The sequence below is a fragment of the Pelecanus crispus genome, chromosome 5 (genome assembly GCF_030463565.1).
Source record: "Pelecanus crispus isolate bPelCri1 chromosome 5, bPelCri1.pri, whole genome shotgun sequence".
Lineage (NCBI taxonomy): Eukaryota > Metazoa > Chordata > Aves > Pelecaniformes > Pelecanidae > Pelecanus > Pelecanus crispus.
Genome location: NC_134647.1, coordinates 41,251,319 through 41,273,921, shown reverse-complemented (window position 1 = coordinate 41,273,921; position 22,603 = coordinate 41,251,319). Strand labels below are relative to the sequence as shown.

Genomic DNA, 22,603 nt, shown 5'->3' with positions numbered 1-22,603 from the left:
ATTCCAAAATTAACAAGAGAATTGACATAACACTATTAGCCATTAGACCTTAACAACCATCTTTGATTATCTGCAGAATTTTCGTACATTGGTGCCACATGCAGAGAAAAAAAAAAATCTCCTGCTTCTCTTTAGATTGACTTGCAGACTCTTCCAGCTCATTAGATGTCTAACTGGCCTTTTGCAGGCAGGCGCAAGTTTGTGCTGCTCACAGACATGAGCTGGCGAGGTGCAAGTCAGTTCCAAGTGGGGAGCTGTGTAGTCGTGATTGGTGTGAAGCAGACCTCAGCCCTGCTGAGAGCCTCCATGGGTCCTGTGTGGCTTTGAGCGAAGGCTTGCATCTGCCAGCACAGGACTGTAGATGTTCTTGAAGACAGGAAACTATACTGTCCTTTAAGGCTGAGACTGGGACTTCCACACAGTCCCAGGACTTTGACACTGGTGTATTTTGCTTCCTTCAAGAAGTATTCACCACCACAAGTGGACTCCTTTATTACTATGAGTAGTAAGGGAGCAGCTTTGGTGGTGGCAGGATGCCAGGATGAGATCAAGCTATTCTCATATCTGGGAAATAGTCCTTGCCTCCCCAGTAAACCCAATCATAACACTGAGCCCACCCAGAAAGTTCGCAGCATAGCTTTTGTTATCTGTATCTAAAAGCTGTGCCATGAGGGCTGGTTTGTTTTGGCCTCTGCAGATAAATTTTCAAGGAATTGGTAGTAAATTCCTGGGCAGACTTGCATGCTCGTGTGTGCCACATATCTGCAGGCAAATATTTATACTGAGTATTTACAGTGACTCCCTAGTTAACACAGCCCGTTGCAGGACTCCCTAGTTATTGCAATGACAATAGCCCTTATTTCTGCACTGTAAGGTGATTTTGGCCTTTGCGTGCTAACTTCTTACACAGTCTACTGTGGGAATGAAGTGGTGTCTGGTTTCCTTCTAAACAGCTGAATGAATCCAGGCGCAGAGAGCAGTAGTGAGGGCTCTCTGCCGAGAGGCACTGAAGGCAGTGGGAGGATGGGTATTCCCTGAAGCACCCAGAGCTGACAAGGAGGTCTGCTTTTCTGCTGAAGCTGCTCACTGCCATCCTTCCTGTCATTAAACATGACAGCAATTAGCATCGTTTGCACACCTGAGCATAGAGAACCTCAGAGGAAAATGTGTTCATTTTCAGGCAGTGTTTAAAGGAGGACATGCTTGGCCAGTGGATTTTCAGTGGAAACCAGAGAACTAAGTATTCTGCCTGCAACTGCACAGATGGCATCCAGGTAATTTGAATAAACCCAAAAGAGAGGGAGTTTGGGGGGATATTTCAGGAGCCTTGTAGGTTGGGAGTGGTTTTGTGGGCCGGCATGATACTAAGGGGAACTCAGTGTTCAGATTCCTCCTGTCTCTTTGGCCTTGTTGATTTTGTACACTGGATAACCACTGTCTGCACCAGTTTGGGGACAGGAAAGGAAACAGCATCCTCAGAAGATTCGCATGCTAACGTATCTGCCTTCCTCCCTGTGGTGGGAAAAGGTTTAACAGTGTTTTTCAATGTTGTATGATTGTCCCATTTAGCAGAGGTGAACGTGTATTCAAGAGGAAAATTGCATTTTATACAAGCGCTGTCATTATATGAAAGCACAGCTATTACTGCTGTTTGCTCTTCAGAATTTAACTTTATGCAAAGTCTAGATCCATCTGCTTTTACTCTGCTTCGTAAATAGTGATGATTAATAACATCAGTTATTTGCACTACGGTGGTACATACAGAATCAGATATGGGTACTGCTGGGCTTAGTGTCTATATATGCATGTGGGGAAAAGGCAGATTCTGCCCCAATGATGTTGCAATTTTACAGTCCAGTTTGAAGGTGAGCTCTCCTCCCTCCAGTGCTGTTCACCTGTCTTCAGCTTTTTTCCAGTAGGAAACCAGACGCAGGGCGTAGTGTGATGCCATTTGTAAGATAAAGCAAGTACTTAATTGAATGTTCCTAGTCATTCCTTAAAATGCAGCTATTTTATGGAGTTTTCTGGACATACACTTAATTTCACATCATTAAAAGTATCGGCTTAATTTCTCCTGTAAGTCAGGATAATGTTCAAAGCTGATTCTCACCTCTAGCAGGCACAGGCAGGTGTTCCTCAGCATGAAGAAAGCTATTTTGTGTATTCTGATGCAAAGTTATGAACAGATACACAATGGGGGAGGCCAGGGTTTTTGTTATGGATGAGCTGAAAGAAGCAGCCAGCATGCTGTCTGGTAGGACACTTCAACCTTATGAAACAGTTGATGTGACTTTGACTCTTAGCATGTTAAATTATATATTCAGGGAGTAATCCAAGGTTTCTCTGAAGCTCTGGAAAATATTCCCAATGACTGACGGTAAAGTAAAACTGTAGAGTGTAGGTGCTGTGAAATGCAAGATGAGAGTTTGAGGCCACCATGGAGTTTTCTGCTCCATGAGTTGTTTTGCTCTCTGCTGTTGTCTGTGCAGTCACTCTGATGCTCTGCTAAGTAGGATCAGCCTTAATTCAGCAAAAATCTGCCTATGTAGCATGAAGCACATTTCAAGGCCTCACTGATGTCAATAGGACTGAAGTGTAGATTTAAGCAAAGATTGTTTTTAAGCACGTTGCTAAATATATTCAGGACAGCATGCAGGGATGTATGCCATGTGTTTTTGCACCCTGATTTGCAGATCATCAGCTTCTGTAGGAATCAGTCCCAGGACCAGAATGTTACCATTTTCTGCTCTCAATCTTGTCCTGATATGCTAGTTTTTAGTTAAAACACAGACACTAATGTCTTTGTTCATTTGTCTCCACTCAGATATGTCCACAAACGAACTACACTCCCCCTCACAGAAGGACCTTCTCCACACGGACACTTTATAACCTTACAGGGCACAATGTGGAGACCTACATTCTGGCAACTACCAAAGACTTCCTGCAAAAACGGTACAGCATAAGTCCTTCTCCTCTGAATTGTACTGGGAGCAGTCTCTTACACATATCATATCCACTGGGCTTGAAGAGGTGACAGGGCAGTAGGGATTTAGAAGGGCCTCTCTGCTGATGGTCTCTGTGAATCTGGTGAAAGGAAGTAAAACATCCTGCAGTCACGGAGTTAAAGATAAAGGTTCATGCAAGTGCCCTGCTTCATCATAGCAGAGATAGCCTAGGGATAATGTGTCAATCATCTGATAGGCTGATGGCTGGATCTGCAGACAAGCCTTTGTCTGACTCAGAAATGCTTAAAAAGAGGAAAATCTGACACAGCCTGTCATGAAGTAAATCCCAGGGAGAGACTTTCCTCCAGGTTTGACTCTCTGAAGAGTCTCAGTGTGTGCTTCACTTAAACAAGTGCATCCGTTCCAGTGAAATTAGAGGCTGAATGTTTTCTTGCACCATGGGGCTGTTAGAGCTATTAGTGTGTCTGGACTCTGCAGCACAGCCGCGCAGCATGTCTTGGGGCAAAAATAGCCTGCCATTAAGGTTGTCAAGGAATATGTTCATCTGCCATTGATTTAAACTGAGCTGCCTCGTCTTCTGGGTAAGAAGCACTCATCTTATTCCAATGTAGTAGGCAAGTGGGTTAGGAGTCCATGTGGCTCCAAAATGTTTCTCAGATGGAGGCTTTCAGCACAGTTTTGTGATAGCACTGCCAAGATTCTGTTTCCCTTTTTTCCCCAGATAAGGGCTCCTGCCACAGTGTTGGCTTGGCCACACACTACATACTGGGATAATTTCTTTTAAGTCAAGCTAGAATTAACTGGGGTGGCAGTGGCACACTAACATGCACCAACCAAAGGTATGAAAGCTTTTGAATGAGGGTAGCAATGCATTTCCCTCTGGTTTTCTCTCAGGTATGGTGGCTGGAGCTTCGGGTTGCCTTTGACAGCAGATCTACGGTTCGATATCAGGCCAGTGCCCCCCAACAGAACATTGACTAAGGTAACTAACTTCCATCTGCTCGTCCTAACATGGGAAGTGTGGGACCCAGGAGGAGTGATGTCGATTTCAGGGATATTTCAGAAAATAAACCGAAACTCTTTGAAATCTGCTGCTTGGCATGGGCAAGATGACTTGCAGTTCATTTCCTTTCCTCTCCCCATTCTTCTTTATTGCTCTGATTTCTCATGCTAGCAGGAGACTATTTTTCTGCTGTCATAATTTTATTATACAGAGGTGAAAAGATCAATTAGTAGCACCTTTATCTCATGAGAGAACATACGTACCTTAACTAGGGCTGGCTGGTACATTCCAAGATACCCATTTCTTTGTTTCTGCTGAGTGAAAATGTTGTAATGCATCAGCATTAAAAGCACCAAGGCTGAAATCTGAGGTAGCAGGGAAATGCAAGAGAGTTTACAAGATCCTGTGATCTTGCTGCAAAACCTAGCTACCTGGAGAGCGTTCCTGCAAGAGCAGTGCTGTTTTCAGAGGTGGCTCCAGTAAAAGGGAATCACAGGGTTTATTGTTTCACCAACAGTCAGAGCTCATGTAATGAATTTGCAGATGTTTTCACCCCTCCAATCTTACAGCTCTATCTTAGATCTGAAAGCATTGCTATTTGCTTATCACTTGTCAGATTTAGTACCTGGAAACATTGATAGTGTTGGAAGCAGGGCAGACTCCGGTCCTTGGTTTGCTAGGTCAAGGAGGATGAAATCACTGAGCATGCAGGACTCGGGGATATGCAAAGGTGGATGCTGTGGGCTGTGTTTAAGCCTCTAACCTGAATAGCCTAAGCTCTCTGTCCTTTGGTAGGTAACTTACACCTCCAACCTGGGTGCTGTGGGTTGTGCCTAAAGTAGCTGATGGTAAATCCCCTCACAGGAAAGGGCATTTCCTGTGATCTGATTTTTTTTCCCTTCAGTTCTCAGGGTTTATCATGGTAGAGATAAGAAAAGTTATCATGGGGAGGGAAGGGCTGTTGCTGAATGAGGAGGTGACAACTGGCTATCTTCTGCCCTAAAGCAACCTTTTTCCCCCTGGCTTTCGAGGGGTGTTAGATATTTGACTGCTTAGCCTTCTTTGGGAAGTCTCCAGCTGTTGTTCATCAGATCTGAACAACTTATTATAGAGAAGAAAACAAGTGTCTGTATGCTTTATGTCACATATCCAGCTAGTGCTTCTTTCTTCTCTCCCAGAAGGTAAATGAAGCTGATGGGACTACTTTTATTGAAAGTGAAATGCGCTTTTATACTTATTCAGTACTTGATGTGGTTTAATCATTGGACTTTAACCTGTAGAGCCTATGACTTTAGATAACAACCATGGAATAATTCATCTGTGTAAGCAGAACAAACCAAAATGTTATCAGTAACAATTTCTCTCCCAAATTGTTTCAATTTCTCAATTGTGTGCAGGTGTGGTATAATCCCGAAGGTTATCACAGCCTTCCAGCCTATCTCAACAGCTTGAACAACTTCATTCTTCGAGCTAACTTGCCAAAAAATGAGACTTCCAGATATGGTAAGTGTCCTTCTACATGAGCAGATAATTTGTTCCATTTCGGGGGAATATCCTGGTTCTGTTGAAATTGATGACAACACTTACCTTGACTTCAATGAGGGCATTTCTTTATTCCCAATTATGCAAATCCTTTAAAAACAGAATTGAAAAACATGAATAAATCACATATTTCATCTGTCTTTGTCAAAGGGGATAGGGGAGCTGGACAGGGAAGACCCCAGCTCCTATGTAAAACACTTGTTTCATCCAAAAAATGCCAGTGGTTGCTATTTGAATTATTGCCTCTCATCATGGTACTAAAATAGCTGTCTCTTGATAGGTGCCCATTAGTTATGCATAGAAAGGCTACTTTAGATCATCTCCAGGGGTGGTTTAGATTAGTAAATTTTAATATGTCACCCTTCTGCTGAGAGCAACTCAGGATGTGTGGGTATGTGTATGTTTGTGTTTGAGAGAGAGAGCGAGAGAGTGATATTAAGTGAGAAACATAATTTTCAGCTATACTTTTCCTCTGACACGCAACATACACAGACTCCATGGAGTGTTAGTATCCCATTTGGGGTTATCGGTTCTCATAGCTTCTCCTCGGTAATGCAATGCAGCAACCCAAATTCCTGCTGATAAACCAGGGCACCCTATCTTACCATTTATGGTTTAGGCTACATTAAGGGTGCAACATGGGCATGAATATGTCTGTGTATGTATGCCTGTGCCTGTCTCTAGAGATGGAGGGGGTGCAGGGAGAAGAGGAAGATTTATGTTGATGGCATTTTGAGAAGTCTTGTACAGAGATTTATGGGATCTGACAAGAGTAGCAATTGTGTGCAGGAATGCCCTACCGATTGATTTTCTTTGACAAATGGTGCCCTTCCAGCCATGTCCTGGTCATGTCTAGCCCCCCTCACTTCAGAGGCCTGCCATTCCAGGTGACAGTGAAATAGGTGACACTGTCTCTTTGCTCATAAGACCGTTCCTCACTAATGTGTCTGAATTGAACTATAATGGAAAAGGCATCTGGTCTGAAGCCTTGAGTGGCATGCCATGAATTAAAGAAAGACCAGAATGCTGATTACAAGTCAAAACAGCATGTGTCTCTTCCCACCTCCACATACTGATGCACTGAAACTCCCCTTGGCTCACAACAAGCAAAACCAGTGCCTCGTCCCCGCTGCCATCCTAAAATACCCACTGGCTCGTGCCTTTGAGATTTGCAGCATGCCCTCCAGGTGAAAAGGTTCAAGCTCTTCTGTGTGCACCGCAAAAGCTTATCACAAAGCTGCAGCCCCTGCCTGGGTGCAGAGAGAGGAGACCTGAGCCAGGCGCTTCCAGTGGCAGGAACATCCCACAGCAGCTGAATTATTAAGCAGTGAAGCTTCTTGCCCTGTCTCTGTGTTCCCAACACATGCTGTAGTGAAAGCAAAGGCAGGAAGCTCATGTGAACAGTCAGAAAGTTTTCACAGGGAAAGTTTTATACCAGCAAAATAACAACTTTCAGTGGGAAAGAATAGCAGCAGTTTTTATTCCATCTGTCCTATTGCTTACGTGTTTTTGGAAAGAAATGCTTAGTAGTAAATGACCAGACAGATAATTCGCCACTTCCCACTAATGATCTGAGCCATAGAATGGGGGAAATAAAATGAATGGACAAGGATAGCTCCCCTGGGGTAGTGTAAATCCAGTTTGAAATACAATTGAACAGACGTTCTGCGTGGTATGTTCCTGGCAGCTAAATCTATTTGTTGTTGTGACAAATAAATGACAGTTTAAGAACGATTGCAATGGCCAGATAAAAGTGTGTTGTCATTTCAGCAGTTTGAAAGAGGTGCCAGTCCTGCTTTAGAGGTGTGACTGAGACTGCATATATTTTTAAAAAATACATAAAAAGCTTTTTACCCCGTCACTAAGCAAGTCATAATAGCTTTTGACTTATGTATATTGTGCTTTCTCTTCTCTCAATCTGAACCAACAAAAAAGAGAAAGGATTGAAATGGAAATTTTGACTTCTAGCCTAAGCTTCAGTAAAGGAAAATGGCTTTATAGTAAAGTATTAACAGACCAGACAGACGGTATCTTTCTTTTTCTCTCTCTCTCTCTTTTACAGAAGGGAAACATTTCCTGGCTGTTTGTGTGGCTTTATCAGCAGCCCAAGATTTTAATTCAATTTCTCTCACTGATGACAAGACTGAGGTGTTTTTTCCCCCTCTCCAAAATGGATTTCCTATGAAATCTTCCTTTTCAAATTTATTTGCTCAGTATGGCACTTGGTCAGCTAAACCCACAGTCTCCTCCTTTCTGGCCCCCATGTCAGAGTGCTCGTTCTTAGGGAGAACAGCCCAGAATAGTTCTTCCTTGTATAACAGCTGAAAGTCAGGCACCTGGCTGTGTAAGGAGCTTGAATTTCAGAGTTGGCACGTTCTAGCAAATCTCTCTGGATTTAATAGCAGCTAGAGGTCCTCCGGCACTCCCTGAGAACTGAGGCATTTTAACCTAAAATACATGGACCCACAAGCATGTGCCTAATTTTAGGTGTGGGAGTGCTCTCGCTGAAGTGAATGATACTATCAGCCAGATAGATGCAGAAACAAGGCCTAGGGTTTGAATTTCAGATCTGCTGTGCATCAAAGTGAAGTCATAGGAAAAATGAGGATGTTCAAAATTCTGCCCAAGATCACACCAAGATGACAGAGCAAAATCCAGCTTTTGATCTGCTTTTCTTCTCTGCTCACAGTTTTCTGTATTACTGTCAATATCAGGAACTGGTAAAGGAAGCTTTAAGTTAGCCACATTGTCACTTTCTTTTCTTTTTGTTTTTGTAGGTATTTTCTTATCAGCTCACCCATATCCTGGAGGACAGAGTCAAGAACAAGTAATGTAAGAAGGTTCATTTGGCTGATGTCTGAATTGTTTAGCTTCAAAATGAGCAAACCAGCTTCTTGGAAACCATAAAACTGCCTAAATTACTGAATATCTTTCTCTAAATGATCAAAATGCTCTCTTCCTTGTCTTCATTCCCTCTACGCATGAATAGCATGCTGATTCCTGTTAGGGTTTCTTTGCAGGATCCCATATAGATCTGGAGGTCACAGTTACAGCATCACACATTTTTGTGCTTTGGCACAATAATAATAATTACATAATTTTCCTTTTGGCCTTTCTAATCAATTCCACGGTACGGTATTACAACTCAGTGCTGTGAGTCCTTTTTGCTAGGCATACTTAATATCAGCAAAAGATGCTGGCACAGAATCAGGACCTCTCTGCTTCTGAGCTCTAAACAATGCCTCTGCAATGAGGGAAATCTGCTACTTTGACTCACCGTATACGTCTTTCTCCACTTTCTCCCCAGGCTCAACAGCTTACTCGACATCATAGTTTCAATGTCTGTTTTGGTTGGCTATTCTATCACAACATCAAGCTTTGTGCTCTATGTGGTGAAAGAACATCAAACTAAAGCCAAACAACTGCAGCATATTTCAGGCATTGGAATGACAAGCTATTGGGTGACTAACTTCGTTTATGATCTGGTAAATAATTCACATTTCTAAATGCACCAAGAGTAGCATTATGCAGCAGGGGAAAAAAGTTCTTTAAATAAAGTTGGTTGCCTAGACTTCTTAATATTATTACTACCAAGAGCGTTATGTGGTAGTTGTTCTCTAAGGCATTGAAGACTATTAAATGTGAACCGCAACACTGGATTTTGCTAAGCGAAGGCATTCCTTCTCTCTCGAGTGTATGAAAAACACTCAGCACATTTATACGAGAGCAACACAGAACAGGCCAGAGCTTGATTTCAATTTTACCATGCAAGCAGCAAGCTGCTTTTCTGTTAGCTTGCAGGGCTAGATTAGTTGTCATGCAGTCTTTACACATCTGGGGTAAGGCTTTGGGACTTGAGGCTACAGCCATTTTGGAAACCCTGGGAGTACAGGGTATGACATTAGCAGACATCTCACAGCTGACACTCCCCTGCTGGGCAAAAATCCATTGCTGGGTTGAATGCCCTCTTTAAGATTATCTATTATAAAGGTTTTTCAGCCAAGGAAAGCTACTAACGCAGCTATATGCCTTCCAGGACCTGAGCAAGTTCCTTTCTATAGTGCTGCACTGCGCTGTATAGATTTACCACCTTGTTTCTATAGATAGTTGAGCTCCGCAGCACTGTGCTGCATTATGTGGCGTAGGCAAGCCCTTGTTCTCCCTGAAGTTGAGTTTCCTCATGGTAAAGAGGGTTAATAGCACTGCTGGAAAGCATCGCTGGGCTAGGAGGATAAATATGCATAGTGTCTGTAGACACTGTGCTTTGTGTCTTATGAATTACCTTTGGTGCACAATGTCAAACCTTCACATAGATAGAGATCTGCAAGTGCAGACTATCTCTCCTCATGAGCTTTGGCATTGCCAGCTATGCTGTAGTGTGATCAGCTCTACATATCTGACAAATTTCTATTGATGCAGTTCTGCTAATGCCTCAAATCTCAGTGATATCATCAATTCCTGAAAATACGAAATCTTCAAGGGCATTTGGGTGGCCAGCCCCCTTTGATACAGTGAGGACTACAGGCTGAAATCCCTTGGGGAATGTGAGCCTTGACTCTTTCTACAGAGCACAGCCTGAGCTGCTAGGTAACACTGATGCACACTAAGAAAGCAGTCCTAAGGATACAGTTCTTGCCACTAAGTAGTCTAAACTGCCTGCTTATAGGGGCTGGTGTGATTAGGCAACAACACAAGTATCTCCTGCCTTGCTGGAAGGGTTTGAAAGGCGTCTGAAGGCAGCATGGCTGCAGTCTGGCTTGGCAGAGCAGCCCAAGGGTGAGGATGGGGCAGGCCTGTGTCTGCTTCCCTGATCCAGGCCCTCGCTCTAGTGCTGCATATTGGCAAATCAGTAGAAAAATCCCCAGAGTCCTTGCCACAATCAGTATTCAGCGGGCTGAAACTAATCAAGCACTCTCGGCAACTTGATATTTCTCAGTGAATCCCTGCCAGTAAATTCTGTTAAATCCCAAAGCTGGGAAAGAGAGGAACCTCTCAAGGCAGATGTTTGGTAGGTCCCTGGCTTGACTCAACATTATAAAGAATAGATTTACAGGACACAATGAAGTGGTCCGACTGCAAGGCTAACAGAAAACCCAAAGGGGTATTTTTCATTCACAGCCTTTTTTTTTAAGGCATTTTCTGCCCACAGTCCTGAATGTTGAGGCTTAGCCTATTCAAAGTGGCTTTGTGGGAATTTGTTTGCAAGATTCCTGAAAGTCTCAGGAGGACTGAGACCCCACCTGTATTTGGTTTCCCTTAGAAAACCCAAGCTGCACTTGTGGGACCAGATTCAGGCCTGGTGGTGTTGCTTCTGCATAGTTCTAGAAAAATGTTTAAGAATTATCATCCTAATAACATCTTTTCAATATCATTTTGCAGGTACTTTTTATGGTCCCTATTGGACTCTCAATAGCAGTTATTTCATCCTTCCAGATACCAGCTTTCTGCAACAACAATAATTTACTAGCAGTATTTCTTCTGCTGTTACTGTTTGGGTAAGCATGGAGCTTAGTTATTTAAATATCATTGCACAGAGTGAGGAACTGGATATTGTAGGCTCCTGCAATTTGAGGTCCAAGGGAGGAATACATGGGCTTTGTTCTTCAGTGTGCACTTTACAAATGGTGACTAGTTGCTGTTTCCAAGAGCAGTAAGCTAAACTACTGTTGTCATGCCTGCTTTATTCAAACCAAACTCTGTACGAGGGTATGAAATATTCAAGGTCACAGTGACAGCCCAAGCTGTAAGCAGATGCTTACTGAACTATTGCAAGGTTTGAGATATAGAAGCATTTCAAAATCAGAGAGAAAAAAAAAAAAAGAAACAGCAGCACAATTCAGGAAAACTTAGCAAAACTGTCTCCCTGGCTTTGAATCCTCCAGGCCCAGTCTGTCTGCTTTCAGTTGGGGGTCCATGTTCAAAGTCTGTATTGTAAGCTTTTTCTCCAAATTCTAACAGATAAAAAGGCATTTTTCCTTCTTTAAGCTCCTGTAATATGGAAATCTAGTCACATGCCAAAACAGAACTGTTATGTTGTCTGAGGTCTTTAGTTGTTTGTTTGCAATTGCACTTTGAGTTACTGTAGTATTCTCTGCACTGTTGGCAATTTATAGATATGCAACATTTTCATGGATGTACCTGCTGGCTGGGTTTTTCAAAGAAACAGGAATGGCCTTCATTGTTTATGTCTGCGTCAACTTGTTCTTTGGCATCAATACCATCATTACTCACTCGGTTGTATTTCTGCTTTCCCAGGAAAAGGCTACAGACCAGGTAGGAACGCTACTAATACTAAGCCCTTGGTGAAACAACAGGAGGCTTCCTGTTGAGTTTGGTGGGTTTGATCAGGTCCTTAGCAACTGGCTGGCCTCAAGATATTCAAGGTAGACCAAGCAGAGGACACTAGTAGCAGGACTTAATGAGATTCCCTATAGACAGGACATGAGTCAAATATGACTCTTGCTTGTCTGTAAATTTGCATCTCCAGCAGAGACAGACATGATGGTGACAGAGGGGAGAATACAAAAAGAGAGGTAGAAAGCTGGCCGTGCAGAGGAGGGCAGGAGGTGGGCGTAGATGTTTGATAAAAAGTTGATGGGGACTTTGAACCATTGTTAAGTTCTTGCAGCACGAACTGTGGAGAGTGACAACTAGATGTCATTGCCCTGAGTCTGACGTGCTGCATTAAGCCCAGCACCAGCTGTCTGTCATCTAGATCTGTAATGCAATCATCTTCTCCCTGCAAGGATGAGAAATGACTCAGACACAGTGATGATTCCCTAAAGTAAAGCCGTCTCTTAAACTGAGATCTCCCTGTGAATCACTGGGATAAAATGTACACCTTATATTTAAGTTTTCTTTTTTTATGAAGGGCAATCAATTACTTTGTGAAACAATAGGTGGGTTGGATTTTTCTTTCTAGCTGGACAATGCTTGTTTAGCAACCCCCTGGACTTTAGGGTTGTGCAATTATGATCAAATCTTGTGTTTTATGGAGATGTTTGTCCAAGGAAATCAGATAGGACAGTTCTCCAGAGGAGCAGGATTGGTGAGTGGGCTGTGCCCTGCAGTGGGCTGGTGCAGCGGCTCTGTAGTTTTGGGAGGCACAGTGTAGCTCAGTAGCAGGATTCAGCTCTGGCTCACAGGTGGGTTTCGGACTGCTGTGTGCACAGGGTGAGGCGGCTGGAGCAGCAGTGAGGGACTGCGCTGGGAACTGGCTGCTGTTTACTATGGGTGATCACAACCTCAGAGCTGCCTGTTGACTTTTCTGACCTTGTGCCTGTGAAACGAGCTGTCTCCAGAGCTCTTTGCTCTCAATTTATCTCTGCTCTGAGACACAAGCAAATCCCAATGTAATTGTTACACTTCAGTCCCACAGTAAAATCTATGAATTTATTCCATGAATAAAAACAGTGACTCTGCTGCTTTTTCGTTTTTTTCAGGGCTTGCATGATCTCGCTGAAAACTTAAGGCATGTGTTCCTTCTGTTCCCACAATTTTGCTTTGGCTATGGCTTGATTGAACTGTCACAGGATCAGGCACTGTTGGGCTTCTTAAAAGCCTATGGAGTGGACTACCCTGACAAAACCTTTGAGCTGGACAAGACCACATCCAAGTTGTTTGCCATGTTTATCCAGGGCACTGTGTTTTTTGCCATTCGTCTTACAGTTCACGACAGGATGATTCAGAGAGTCTGGAACAACATTCTAGAGTAAGTAACATCTGGAGTCTTGCAATGAAAACAAACCAAACCAGTGCTCAGTGGTTTAATTCTGGGCTCTCACACCATCATTGTCAATTATGAAGCCCATAAATTTCAAAGACACTTCGCAAACATGGAGTAAGTTTTCTCTGGCAGCAGTCCCGGTACCTACCAGTAATTAGAGTGTTAACTAATAGAGGTATAGGTTACTGGAGTCCCTCGGTAGTCCTTGCTGGCTGAGACTATGACCCTCGTTTCAGGGCTCTGGGTTTGGTGGGCTGATGTTCAGCTGGTTGGTAAGAGCAGTCGGTCCATAGACAGCTGTTTGAATCTCCCCATCTCCTCTGGCTTGGGTGCACACAGGGAGGAGCAACAACAGCCTTGTCACCTGCATTACAAGTGCGTCCACAAGGCAGGACCTCCTCCAGCTCAGAATACTTGCTGAAAAAGAGAAAAACATTAGGCAGAAAGAGAACATTGGTTTTTTAAATTCCCTAAACAGTGCAAATATCAGGAGAGAATAGAAACTGTCTGTATATCTCTGTATTTTTTGCATGCCCTGGGATCTCATGGGAAGGCTCCTTAGTATCCCAAGCACACAGGCCCACTGCTGTCTGCTTGCCAGAGGGTAAGGTCCCCTCTCTACCCTCCCCATAGGTTCCTGTTTGACAGAGTGCACGGCAAAGCATTGCTTCTGCCACCTGCGGCTGAAGAGGATGGGGACGTCCAGGCAGAGAGGAACCGGGTGGAGTCTGGCAAAGCAGACTTTGATGTGGTGCAGCTCCAGAATCTCACGAAGATCTACCACCTTCCTCACAAACGCATCGTGGCTGTGAAAAACATCAGCGTTGGGATTCCTGCTGGAGAGGTAAGCAAGGGGAAAAGGCTGTGGGCACCTTCTGCCCTGGGGAGGGAAAGTGGAACTGTTCCACAGTACCACTGTCATCTTCTCTCCCAGTCCTTGTCACTGTCCCAGCATAACTGTAATGGTTTCTTCTGCTCTGACCTCTTCCTTCCTTCCTTTGCCTTATTTATTGATTCTTGGAGTTATGGTAGTGACTAAAGGCTCCTGGTGGATTTGAGACACCAAGTGACAGTTGTGAAGACCCTAGAAAGAAATAAAGTGGATGGGGCAGTGATGGAGCTGTATTCAGAGCAAAATGTCTGCATGCTGTGTTTGTACAGTGCCTAGCACAGTGCAGTTTTGGGGGGGTCACTGTGGACTACCATATGGTAAATGAAGACAGCACCATTTGTCCAGTTGCAATTATTCACCTAAACTGCATGGGAGACAGTGAGTCAGGCTTATCTGCTTGTATTTCCCATCAGGGAAAGACAAATCACTTCAGCTGAACATACATTTTCATGAATCAAGACCTAAAACTAAAGAAAATAAGATTCTTTGGTCATGTCAGTACAGTTACCTGCAAAAACACTGACTCATGAGAAGAGAAAAGATAGGAGCACACAGAGCACCTCTGAGACCCAAAGAAAAGTTCATGGGGCCTCTGGAGACCAGATCCTGCCTCTGGCTGTGCACCTGACTTGTGGGGAAGCTTGGAAGTAATCCTTGGTACCTGATTTTTTTAATTGCCTGGGTCCCACTGAGATACTGGGCATATGAAAGGATATAGGGTGCTGGGCAGGAGGACAGCAGCCTCATGTGGAGACTGTGGTGCCGATCTTTCTGGCAGAGGATTTTTTTCAAGCCACAACTGGCATCGAGGTTTCTAGCTTCTGGCAAAAGTCAGCCCGATGCTGGTGTCAGCAGAGGCCATGGCCCTGCACTGCAGACTGTACACAGATACTGTCCCTGCACAGACCTCGAGGTGGGGAAGAGCCTTGGATTGATGCTGTGCATCTGCAATGGGCCCAACACGTGAGGATTTTCACATCAGCTGCTCTGTACTAATGATATCAAAATAATAGTAATTATCAGCACAATGGTAATTGCTTATGCAACACGCAACTGCATATCTCCAACCTTAGCAATAAAACATAGATTTTTAGCATGAGATACTGAACTGCACTACAGGGAGCCAGTTCTTAATCTTATTAATGTAGTGCATTAGTGAGATTATTTGACAAAATCTTGTGTTGCATTAAGGTTTTACCAATGACAGCACAAACCTCACTCACCTCATTCCTATGAATAACTGTTCCTGTCAATGGGAGGCTTTGCACAAATTAGATGATCAGGATTTGGCCTGTCAGATGAGCTCGCTGCAAAAACGCACCTTGCAGTAAAAGGAATGACTCTATTAGGGATACATCCTTGATTCTTCACCGTATTAAACAAACGGTCCTAATATAAGCTGCAGTGCAGTATATTGCACCATAAACAACCTCCGTTATAATGTTCGTATGTTCTGAGCACCTCTGCCGCTCTTGCAATTCATCTTGCTCAAGGGTCCAGAGAAAAGAAGAGACAAGATGCACTGAGCACTCATCTTGGAGCAATATTTCTGTATTATAAATACAACATGGTTACTTTTCTACCTTTCTTTCCCACAACCCAGTGCTTTGGCTTGCTTGGTGTGAATGGAGCTGGAAAGACGACCATCTTTAAGATGCTGACAGGCGATATCGGAGCATCCAGTGGAAGGTTGCGGGTCCAGGATCATTCTGGGTATGGAGGATGTGATTTCTGGGGGCAGCGCATGAGCAAATCATCCTGGGAGCAGTTTTTAAGGCTGGATGGCAAAGGAAAAGAAATGTAAAAGTCTGAAGCAAAACAAAACTTTCAAAACAGAGCAAAAATAAATAAGGCAGGGAATTTAATCCTTTGAAGATGGTATGGCTGCTTCCCTAGGGTTTGCATTTTGCTGTCACCTCTGCTGTTCTCGGTGTTTCTTTCGCTTCATTCCATTGCAAATGGGATCAGACTCGGATCCTCAGCTGAGTGTCATCCCACTTCTGAGCTAGTATCTGGACACCAGTAGGACCCATCTCAAAGCGCTCTTTAACAGGAGTAGGCTTGGTGGCAACTGTGCCATCTGAAGTGCTGGCAGTAATTGGAGAGCTATGTACTAGACATCGTGGCTATCAGATGTCTCAAATACAATTCTTCCTTTGCAGAACTGAGGGCCTAAAAGCTGTAGGTCTGCAAACTCATAGCATTTTCCTTCAAGGGTTAGGGAAGAGGTAGGAAGCAGGTTAGGGAAGGGGTAGGAAGCAGGAGAAAGGGTTCTTTTTTCCTCTCTCCTGTCTGATTCCAAAGTGCATTGGCAATTCAGTGTGTTTAAAATGACTTGCTGACTTCCTTGTGCAGGTCCTTGAATGACATCAGTGCGGCACACTGGTCACTCTTTGGCTACTGTCCTCAAGAAGATGCCTTGGATGACTTGCTGACAGTGGAAGAGCACATGTATTACTATGCTAGGCTCCATGGCATCCCAGAGAGAGAGATCAAAGGAGTGAGTAACACTGGGGCTTGACTTAGAGCATTTTCCAGTTACTGAGAGTCTTTATGTTGATTCAATTAGTCTTTCAATAAATAGATATGCGCGTGGTAATTTATGCCTGGACGTTGTTGTGAAAGCTGTACTCTTGCTCCCATAGGTTGTACTCCAGCTTCTCCACCGGCTGAATCTGATGGCCTACAAAGACAGAGTCACCTCTATGTGCAGTTATGGCACCAACAGAAAATTGTCGACTGCTCTGGCTCTCATTGGGAATCCATCAATTCTGCTGCTGGTGAGAAATGGGGTCCTTGTTGGGGGGAAGAGGAGCAGATCTCTGGGCTGGCAGAGGCACTTTGACAGTCTAGCAAAACCCTGTCAGGCACAGCTTGCAGGACACTCCCCAAATGCCCATACTTAGCCTGCCAACATATGCATCAGCGGGAAGTTTAGATTCCAGCAAGCACCCAAATTTTCTTTGAGGGCATAAGGGAGTGGTGAGTCTGCCAGTTTGTCTGTTAGCCTCTTCCAGAGGTCAAAAATAGATCCTATATTTGCCAATTAAATTCTCCTTGTTCCCAGCGCTTTCTTGCTTTTTTTTGTATTGAATACCCTGCACAGTGTTGCAAGAAAAATGGCATCCAAGGCTCCAAATCTGTTAGAGAGCAAAGGAGCAACTTCCCTCAGGATTAGAACATAAAACTATTTTTCTAGGTTTGGCTTTCCCTTTTGTCTTTCACTTTGAACTTTCCAGTTCTTCCATGAGGTACGCCATTGTTAAAATATCCTGGTTTGTGCAGTTTTTCCACTTGCTGTGTTTTGAATGTGTGCAGTTCTCTGTGAGCAGGTTTCCCAATATTAAATTTGATACCTAGTGGACATAAATCTCCCTTGCCACAACTTGTATCAAGCCCAGCAGTACTGCCTTTACTTCTGACCACATACACCATCCCTTTAGCTGCTTTTGTGACATAAAAAAGTCTCAATACAAATAGAAGGTGGAGAAGTTTCCTCTGTACTGGCTGCTGTCTGAACCCAAGCTGTTTTATTTCTGCCTTACCTAAGGCGTTATCCTCAACAATAACAACTTGTCAATCAGAAATTGGCTAACAATTTTATCAGCAATGCATAAGGTAGGAGATAGTATACCATCCTTCATCTCTGGCTTACTGTCTCTCTAAATGGAGAAATGCAACACTTGCTTCGTCAGCATATTGAGAGGGAGGCAAAGCGCAGGTGCACATGGGAACCAAGTGCCAGTTGATAGCTTCTTGTCTGAGGTTATGCCTGTGGTGTGTAAGGATATTTAAAACACCATGGTATAAAAGGCACAGTAGGGTTGATCTTAGATGGTGCTGTCGCAGCCCTCAGTTCCTCTAGAGTGCAACAGAGGTTGAGAGTTCCCACCAGTCACCAGTGGAACTGCACAGATGTGCAGTTCCATAGGGCAGCAAAGATGGAGGTCTTAGTCAAGCTGACTTGCTTCCACTTGAAGGGAGCTAGGATGTCTCAGTCAAATACATAACGCAATTGAAGATAATCCTTCTCCCGGATCTGTACCAGTGTAAGCTCTCCTGTGGGTCCTTGCTAGCAAACATAATGCTAATGATGAACCGAAAAAGAGCACAAGTGTTAGGAAGATCAGATTTTGTGTGCAAATATACATTCAGTCCTGTCTTTCCCAATAGGATGAACCGAGCTCTGGAATGGATCCAAATGCTAAACGCCACCTTTGGAAAATCATCAGTGAGGAAGTGCAGAACAAATGCTCGGTGATACTCACATCCCACAGGTAGGGCTGGTTTGGCCCTGTCTCCGGTTTCAGGGTCTGCAGGAGGTATGGAGAGGCCCATCCTTCACAATCCCCGTTGGTCCTTGCAGAATTTCAGGGCACCGAGCTATGACAGGTTTGGGGGTTTGTTGTGGCTGAATGTGGGTGCCCACAGAGACCCACAACACTTTAAGGAAGATCAGTAATGTCCTCCGATTACTGAAATAACTATGTTTTATACCTTCTCAATGACTTATTAGTGTTTCTTTGTTGTTTTTTCAGCATGGAAGAATGTGAAGCCCTCTGTACCAGGCTGGCTATTATGGTGAATGGGAGTTTTCAGTGTATTGGCTCTTTGCAGCATATCAAGAGCAGGTCAGTAAAATGTACCTATTTCACTTTTACTGAACAGCACATGGAGTTACTAACATACTGTCCTGGTTTCGGCTGGGATAGAGTTACTTTTCTTCCTAGTAGCTGGTATAGTGCTGTATTTTGGATTTAGTATGAGAATAATGTTGGTAACATACTGATGCTTTAGTTGTTGCTAAGTAGTGCTTACACTAGTCAAGGACTTTTCAGCTTCTCATGCTCTACCAACTGAGAAGGCTGGAGATGCACAAGAAGCTGGGAGGGGGCACAGCCAGGACAGCTGATCCCAGATGGCCAAAGGGCTATTCCATACCATATGATGTCATGCTCAGTATATAAACTAGGGGAAAGCTGGCTGGGGGGCTGCTGCTCAGGGACTGGCTGGGCATCGGTCAGCGGGTGGTAAGCAATTGCATCGTGCATCACTTGCTTTGTATATTCCAGTATTATTATTATTATTAATTATTTTATTTCAATTATTAAACTGCTCGTATCTCAACCCACGAGGGTTTTTTCCACTTTTACTCTTATGATTCTCTCCCCCATCCCATGGGGGTGGAGTGAGCGAGCAGCTGTGTGGTGCTCAGTTGCCGACTGGGATTAAACCATGACACCTACAGCTTTGAGGGCTCAGAACATGAGACCTTTGTTAACAGGGCATCAAAATAACATCATTTTCTGGTTTATGTTTCTTACTACACCATTGAAATTCTGTGTTAACTAATGCACTTTCTACTCTCTCACAGCCTTTTTTCCCAGGAATGTGTTCCCCAAAGTAATCTGTTCACTGCTGAAAATGTGAAATGCATGTTAGGGTTGAGCTTCGATTTTATTAGTTATCACAATAGCTCGGCTTCTTATTAAGATTCACTCCAAGTTAACAACCCTGACCCCATTCAAGCTGCACTCTGCCTGGATTAGATTTCCCCAAAGAGGCTGTGCAGCACTCTCAAAGGATTTTCTTTATCTGTTTCTCTTTCCTACTGTGTTAATTGTGATTTGCTTTTTCCCCTAGGTTTGGAAGAGGATTCACTGTGAAGATGCACTTAAATAGCAACACAGTTAACACTGAGATGCTGACAGAGTTCATGAAGTCACACTTTCCAAATACATGCCTGAAGGTAAGCAGGACAAATGCTTTCAGGAGAGGCCCTCTCAATCCCTTCAAATTAACCAAGAGGATCTTGCAAGATAGACACCTTGTAACATAGTGTGCACATAGATCCATGCTCTCAGAGTGTAAGGGATTCATACACACATGCTTGTCAATGCTATCAGCCATGTTGTCCAAGGGTTGGAGCACCCAAGTTCCTTGGTGGCTTAAATAACCTCAGCCAAACAGCTGCGGTGATCCTATAAGGCAGCTGTTAGGTGACCCTCTGCCCCTATGAATGGTCCCACTGAAGCTTGGACTACATGGAGACTCAATTCATATTCAGTGGGTAATGACATGGTCGGATGCTTCTAGTAACTGAATAACTGTAGAACCAGAGTAACTTGAGTCATGAATCCCATCCATTGCCTGTAACCCAACCTCTGCATTAATCAAAACAGCAGACTTGGAGCTGGAAAATGCTATTGCTACCCTCAAGCTTCCAGCTCTGGGACTTAGTTATCGTCTCCCAGTCACCAAAACCACAAAAAAATTCCAATGGAGAAACACCAGTCAATACTGGACAATAATATTTCTCAACTTTGGGAGCCAGAAGGACAGAACACACCCTCTGCCCCTTCATTCTCCTATGGCTTAGTTCCTCTTTGCTTTCGTTCTCAGCCAAACAGCCATCAGATCTGCTGGCTGTTTATAAGCAGCAACCTCTTAACTTTACCCCATCATTCCTGTTCCCACAGGATCAGCATTTCAGCATGGTGGAGTATCACGTTCCGGTCTCTGCAGGAGGGGTAGCAAATATATTCGATCTCCTGGAAGCCAGCAAAGCAGCCTTCAATATCAGGCACTTCTCAGTGAGTCAAACAACGTTAGAGGAGGTAAGGAATTAAAGATGTGTGGCCATCCATTTAAAACTGTTAACAGGGGAGCAGACTGATGGTTACACATAATGGACTGCTGCACACAATAGACTACATTTTGAAAGGGATTTCCATCTATATTCCTCCTGGGGATACTTTATCAGTACTACTGCCTCCAGATACCTGTGCTGGTGCTAGGAAAACGCACATAGAAAGCTGCCTGTAGCATAAAGGATCTGTTCTTCCCTCTGTGACTGCTGATTTCAGCAGCCTTGCGGGTGTGGATGAAGGGCAGGATTACAAATCACCCCTGAGTCCAGTGCTAGGCTTTCTGGCAGTGGACTTTTCCTACCAATCCTGGCAATTTGCTTGATTTCACTCTTTCTTGTACTGTATTTGAGTTGTAAGTTCATTTAGCATTACTCCAAACCTAGCTTCATGGTTAAGTTCCTTCCATTTTCCCTTAGAAGAACATTCCCACTGGCATTAGAATCTTGTAGAAAACACATCAGCTGAAGGGATGCCGCAAAGGCTATGCAGAAGAAATCATCCTGTTGAGCATCAGCATCTGAAATATTAGGCCTGTCCCAGAGACAGAAGCAAAAACTGCAGCCTTGTAATCCTACAAATTGTTAAACAGAGATCTGGAGGAAGAGGTCCTCAATATTGTTTTAATAAGGGGCAGTGGTGAGAGAAACAGGCAGACAAACTGCCGGAAGCCCCAAGTCATGTTTTGTGGGAGGACAGCTTGGATTTATGTATATGCAAATGTGATTGCAGGTAGTGTTCTAGTAAGAATATTTTACGTATTCATTAGATACTGTTCAAACAAAGACTGTTACATGTGATTATATATACCTGTCTATGTAATATGCAGTTGTGCGTGCACGGATGTCAATTATACATAGACAGATGGGTTTATAAAGTAATAATATAGCTGTATTACACTGTGATCAAAACGGGCTACCACACGGGCATTACCTCACTAGTACTTTTGAAACATGAGCTGCAGGACAATCAGGTTTTGTGCAGGTATGTCTACCTTTGCATCCCGGGTGTCAATTCAGCAGTACAGGAGTGCACATCCATTTATTTACATTAGCCCATAGAAGCCCAACATTTGCAGTTCTCTAATCCAGTGTGAATCCATTCCTGAGCACTTTGTCCAGGCTCACAGTCAAACAAACAGCCATTCCTTTTTTATATTCATTCATATTATAAATTCTTTATGCTGTCACATACTGAATGTTTTCCTTTAAACTTCTAGGTTTTCATCAACTTTGCTAAAGATCAAGCAGATCCTGACGGCGCGGATGGAGGTCCTGATGTGACGCTGGACAGCTCTGACACAAGTAGCCAAGTTAGCACCATAAGCTCCATCTATTGAAGGGACCCAACCACAGGGGATCATGGAAGCTGGGGAAAAGACCTGATGACCCCTTGGGGTTCTTCCAGACCTGTTTTCTGTGATTCTAGGATGGTGGCGATAAAAAGTCACATTTTCTTAAAGTACTTTTTTTTTTTTTTTGATATACACTTATTTTGTTACTAGGATCATGGTAGGCATTTAAGACTGGCATTTGGTTACAAATCAGATTGGTCTTTCCACAGGTTCTTTTTTTTTTTTTCTTTCCCCCCCAGTTCTTGTTTTATGATCACTTTAATGCCTGTGAGGACTTCCTTGACATCACCTGCTGCTTGTGGCCATTTGCTTACAGCAGAAATGGCCATGATGGAGCAAAGGAGCTGTCGGCAGTACAGGGTGTTTGACAAAAAACCAGCCCCACGGCTACCCTCTCTGAAAGCCCACACTCCACTCGTTGCTCAGCAACAGGCTTTCTGGGTGACCATGAGAAAGTCACTCAGTTTTGACAG

At 43.7% G+C, this 22,603-nt stretch overlaps 1 protein-coding gene across 1 annotated transcript in view; it reads left to right on the top strand.

The window, feature by feature from the left end:
* Positions 1-22,115, top strand: part of ABCA12 (ATP binding cassette subfamily A member 12) — an 88,746-nt gene extending 66,631 nt beyond the window's left edge. Inside the window, exons 37-54 of the mRNA XM_075710204.1 lie at positions 1,181-1,274; positions 2,825-2,952; positions 3,861-3,948; positions 5,367-5,472; positions 8,289-8,343; positions 8,819-8,996; positions 10,891-11,006; positions 11,625-11,784; positions 12,954-13,222; positions 13,871-14,081; positions 15,733-15,842; positions 16,485-16,629; positions 16,775-16,909; positions 18,303-18,406; positions 18,668-18,760; positions 19,773-19,878; positions 20,609-20,746; positions 21,996-22,115. Of these exons, the coding sequence (XP_075566319.1) occupies positions 1,181-1,274; positions 2,825-2,952; positions 3,861-3,948; positions 5,367-5,472; positions 8,289-8,343; positions 8,819-8,996; positions 10,891-11,006; positions 11,625-11,784; positions 12,954-13,222; positions 13,871-14,081; positions 15,733-15,842; positions 16,485-16,629; positions 16,775-16,909; positions 18,303-18,406; positions 18,668-18,760; positions 19,773-19,878; positions 20,609-20,746; positions 21,996-22,115 (2,356 nt within the window). The remainder of the gene's footprint in view (positions 1-1,180; positions 1,275-2,824; positions 2,953-3,860; positions 3,949-5,366; positions 5,473-8,288; positions 8,344-8,818; positions 8,997-10,890; positions 11,007-11,624; positions 11,785-12,953; positions 13,223-13,870; positions 14,082-15,732; positions 15,843-16,484; positions 16,630-16,774; positions 16,910-18,302; positions 18,407-18,667; positions 18,761-19,772; positions 19,879-20,608; positions 20,747-21,995) is intronic.
* Positions 22,116-22,603: the final 488 nt, after the last annotated feature.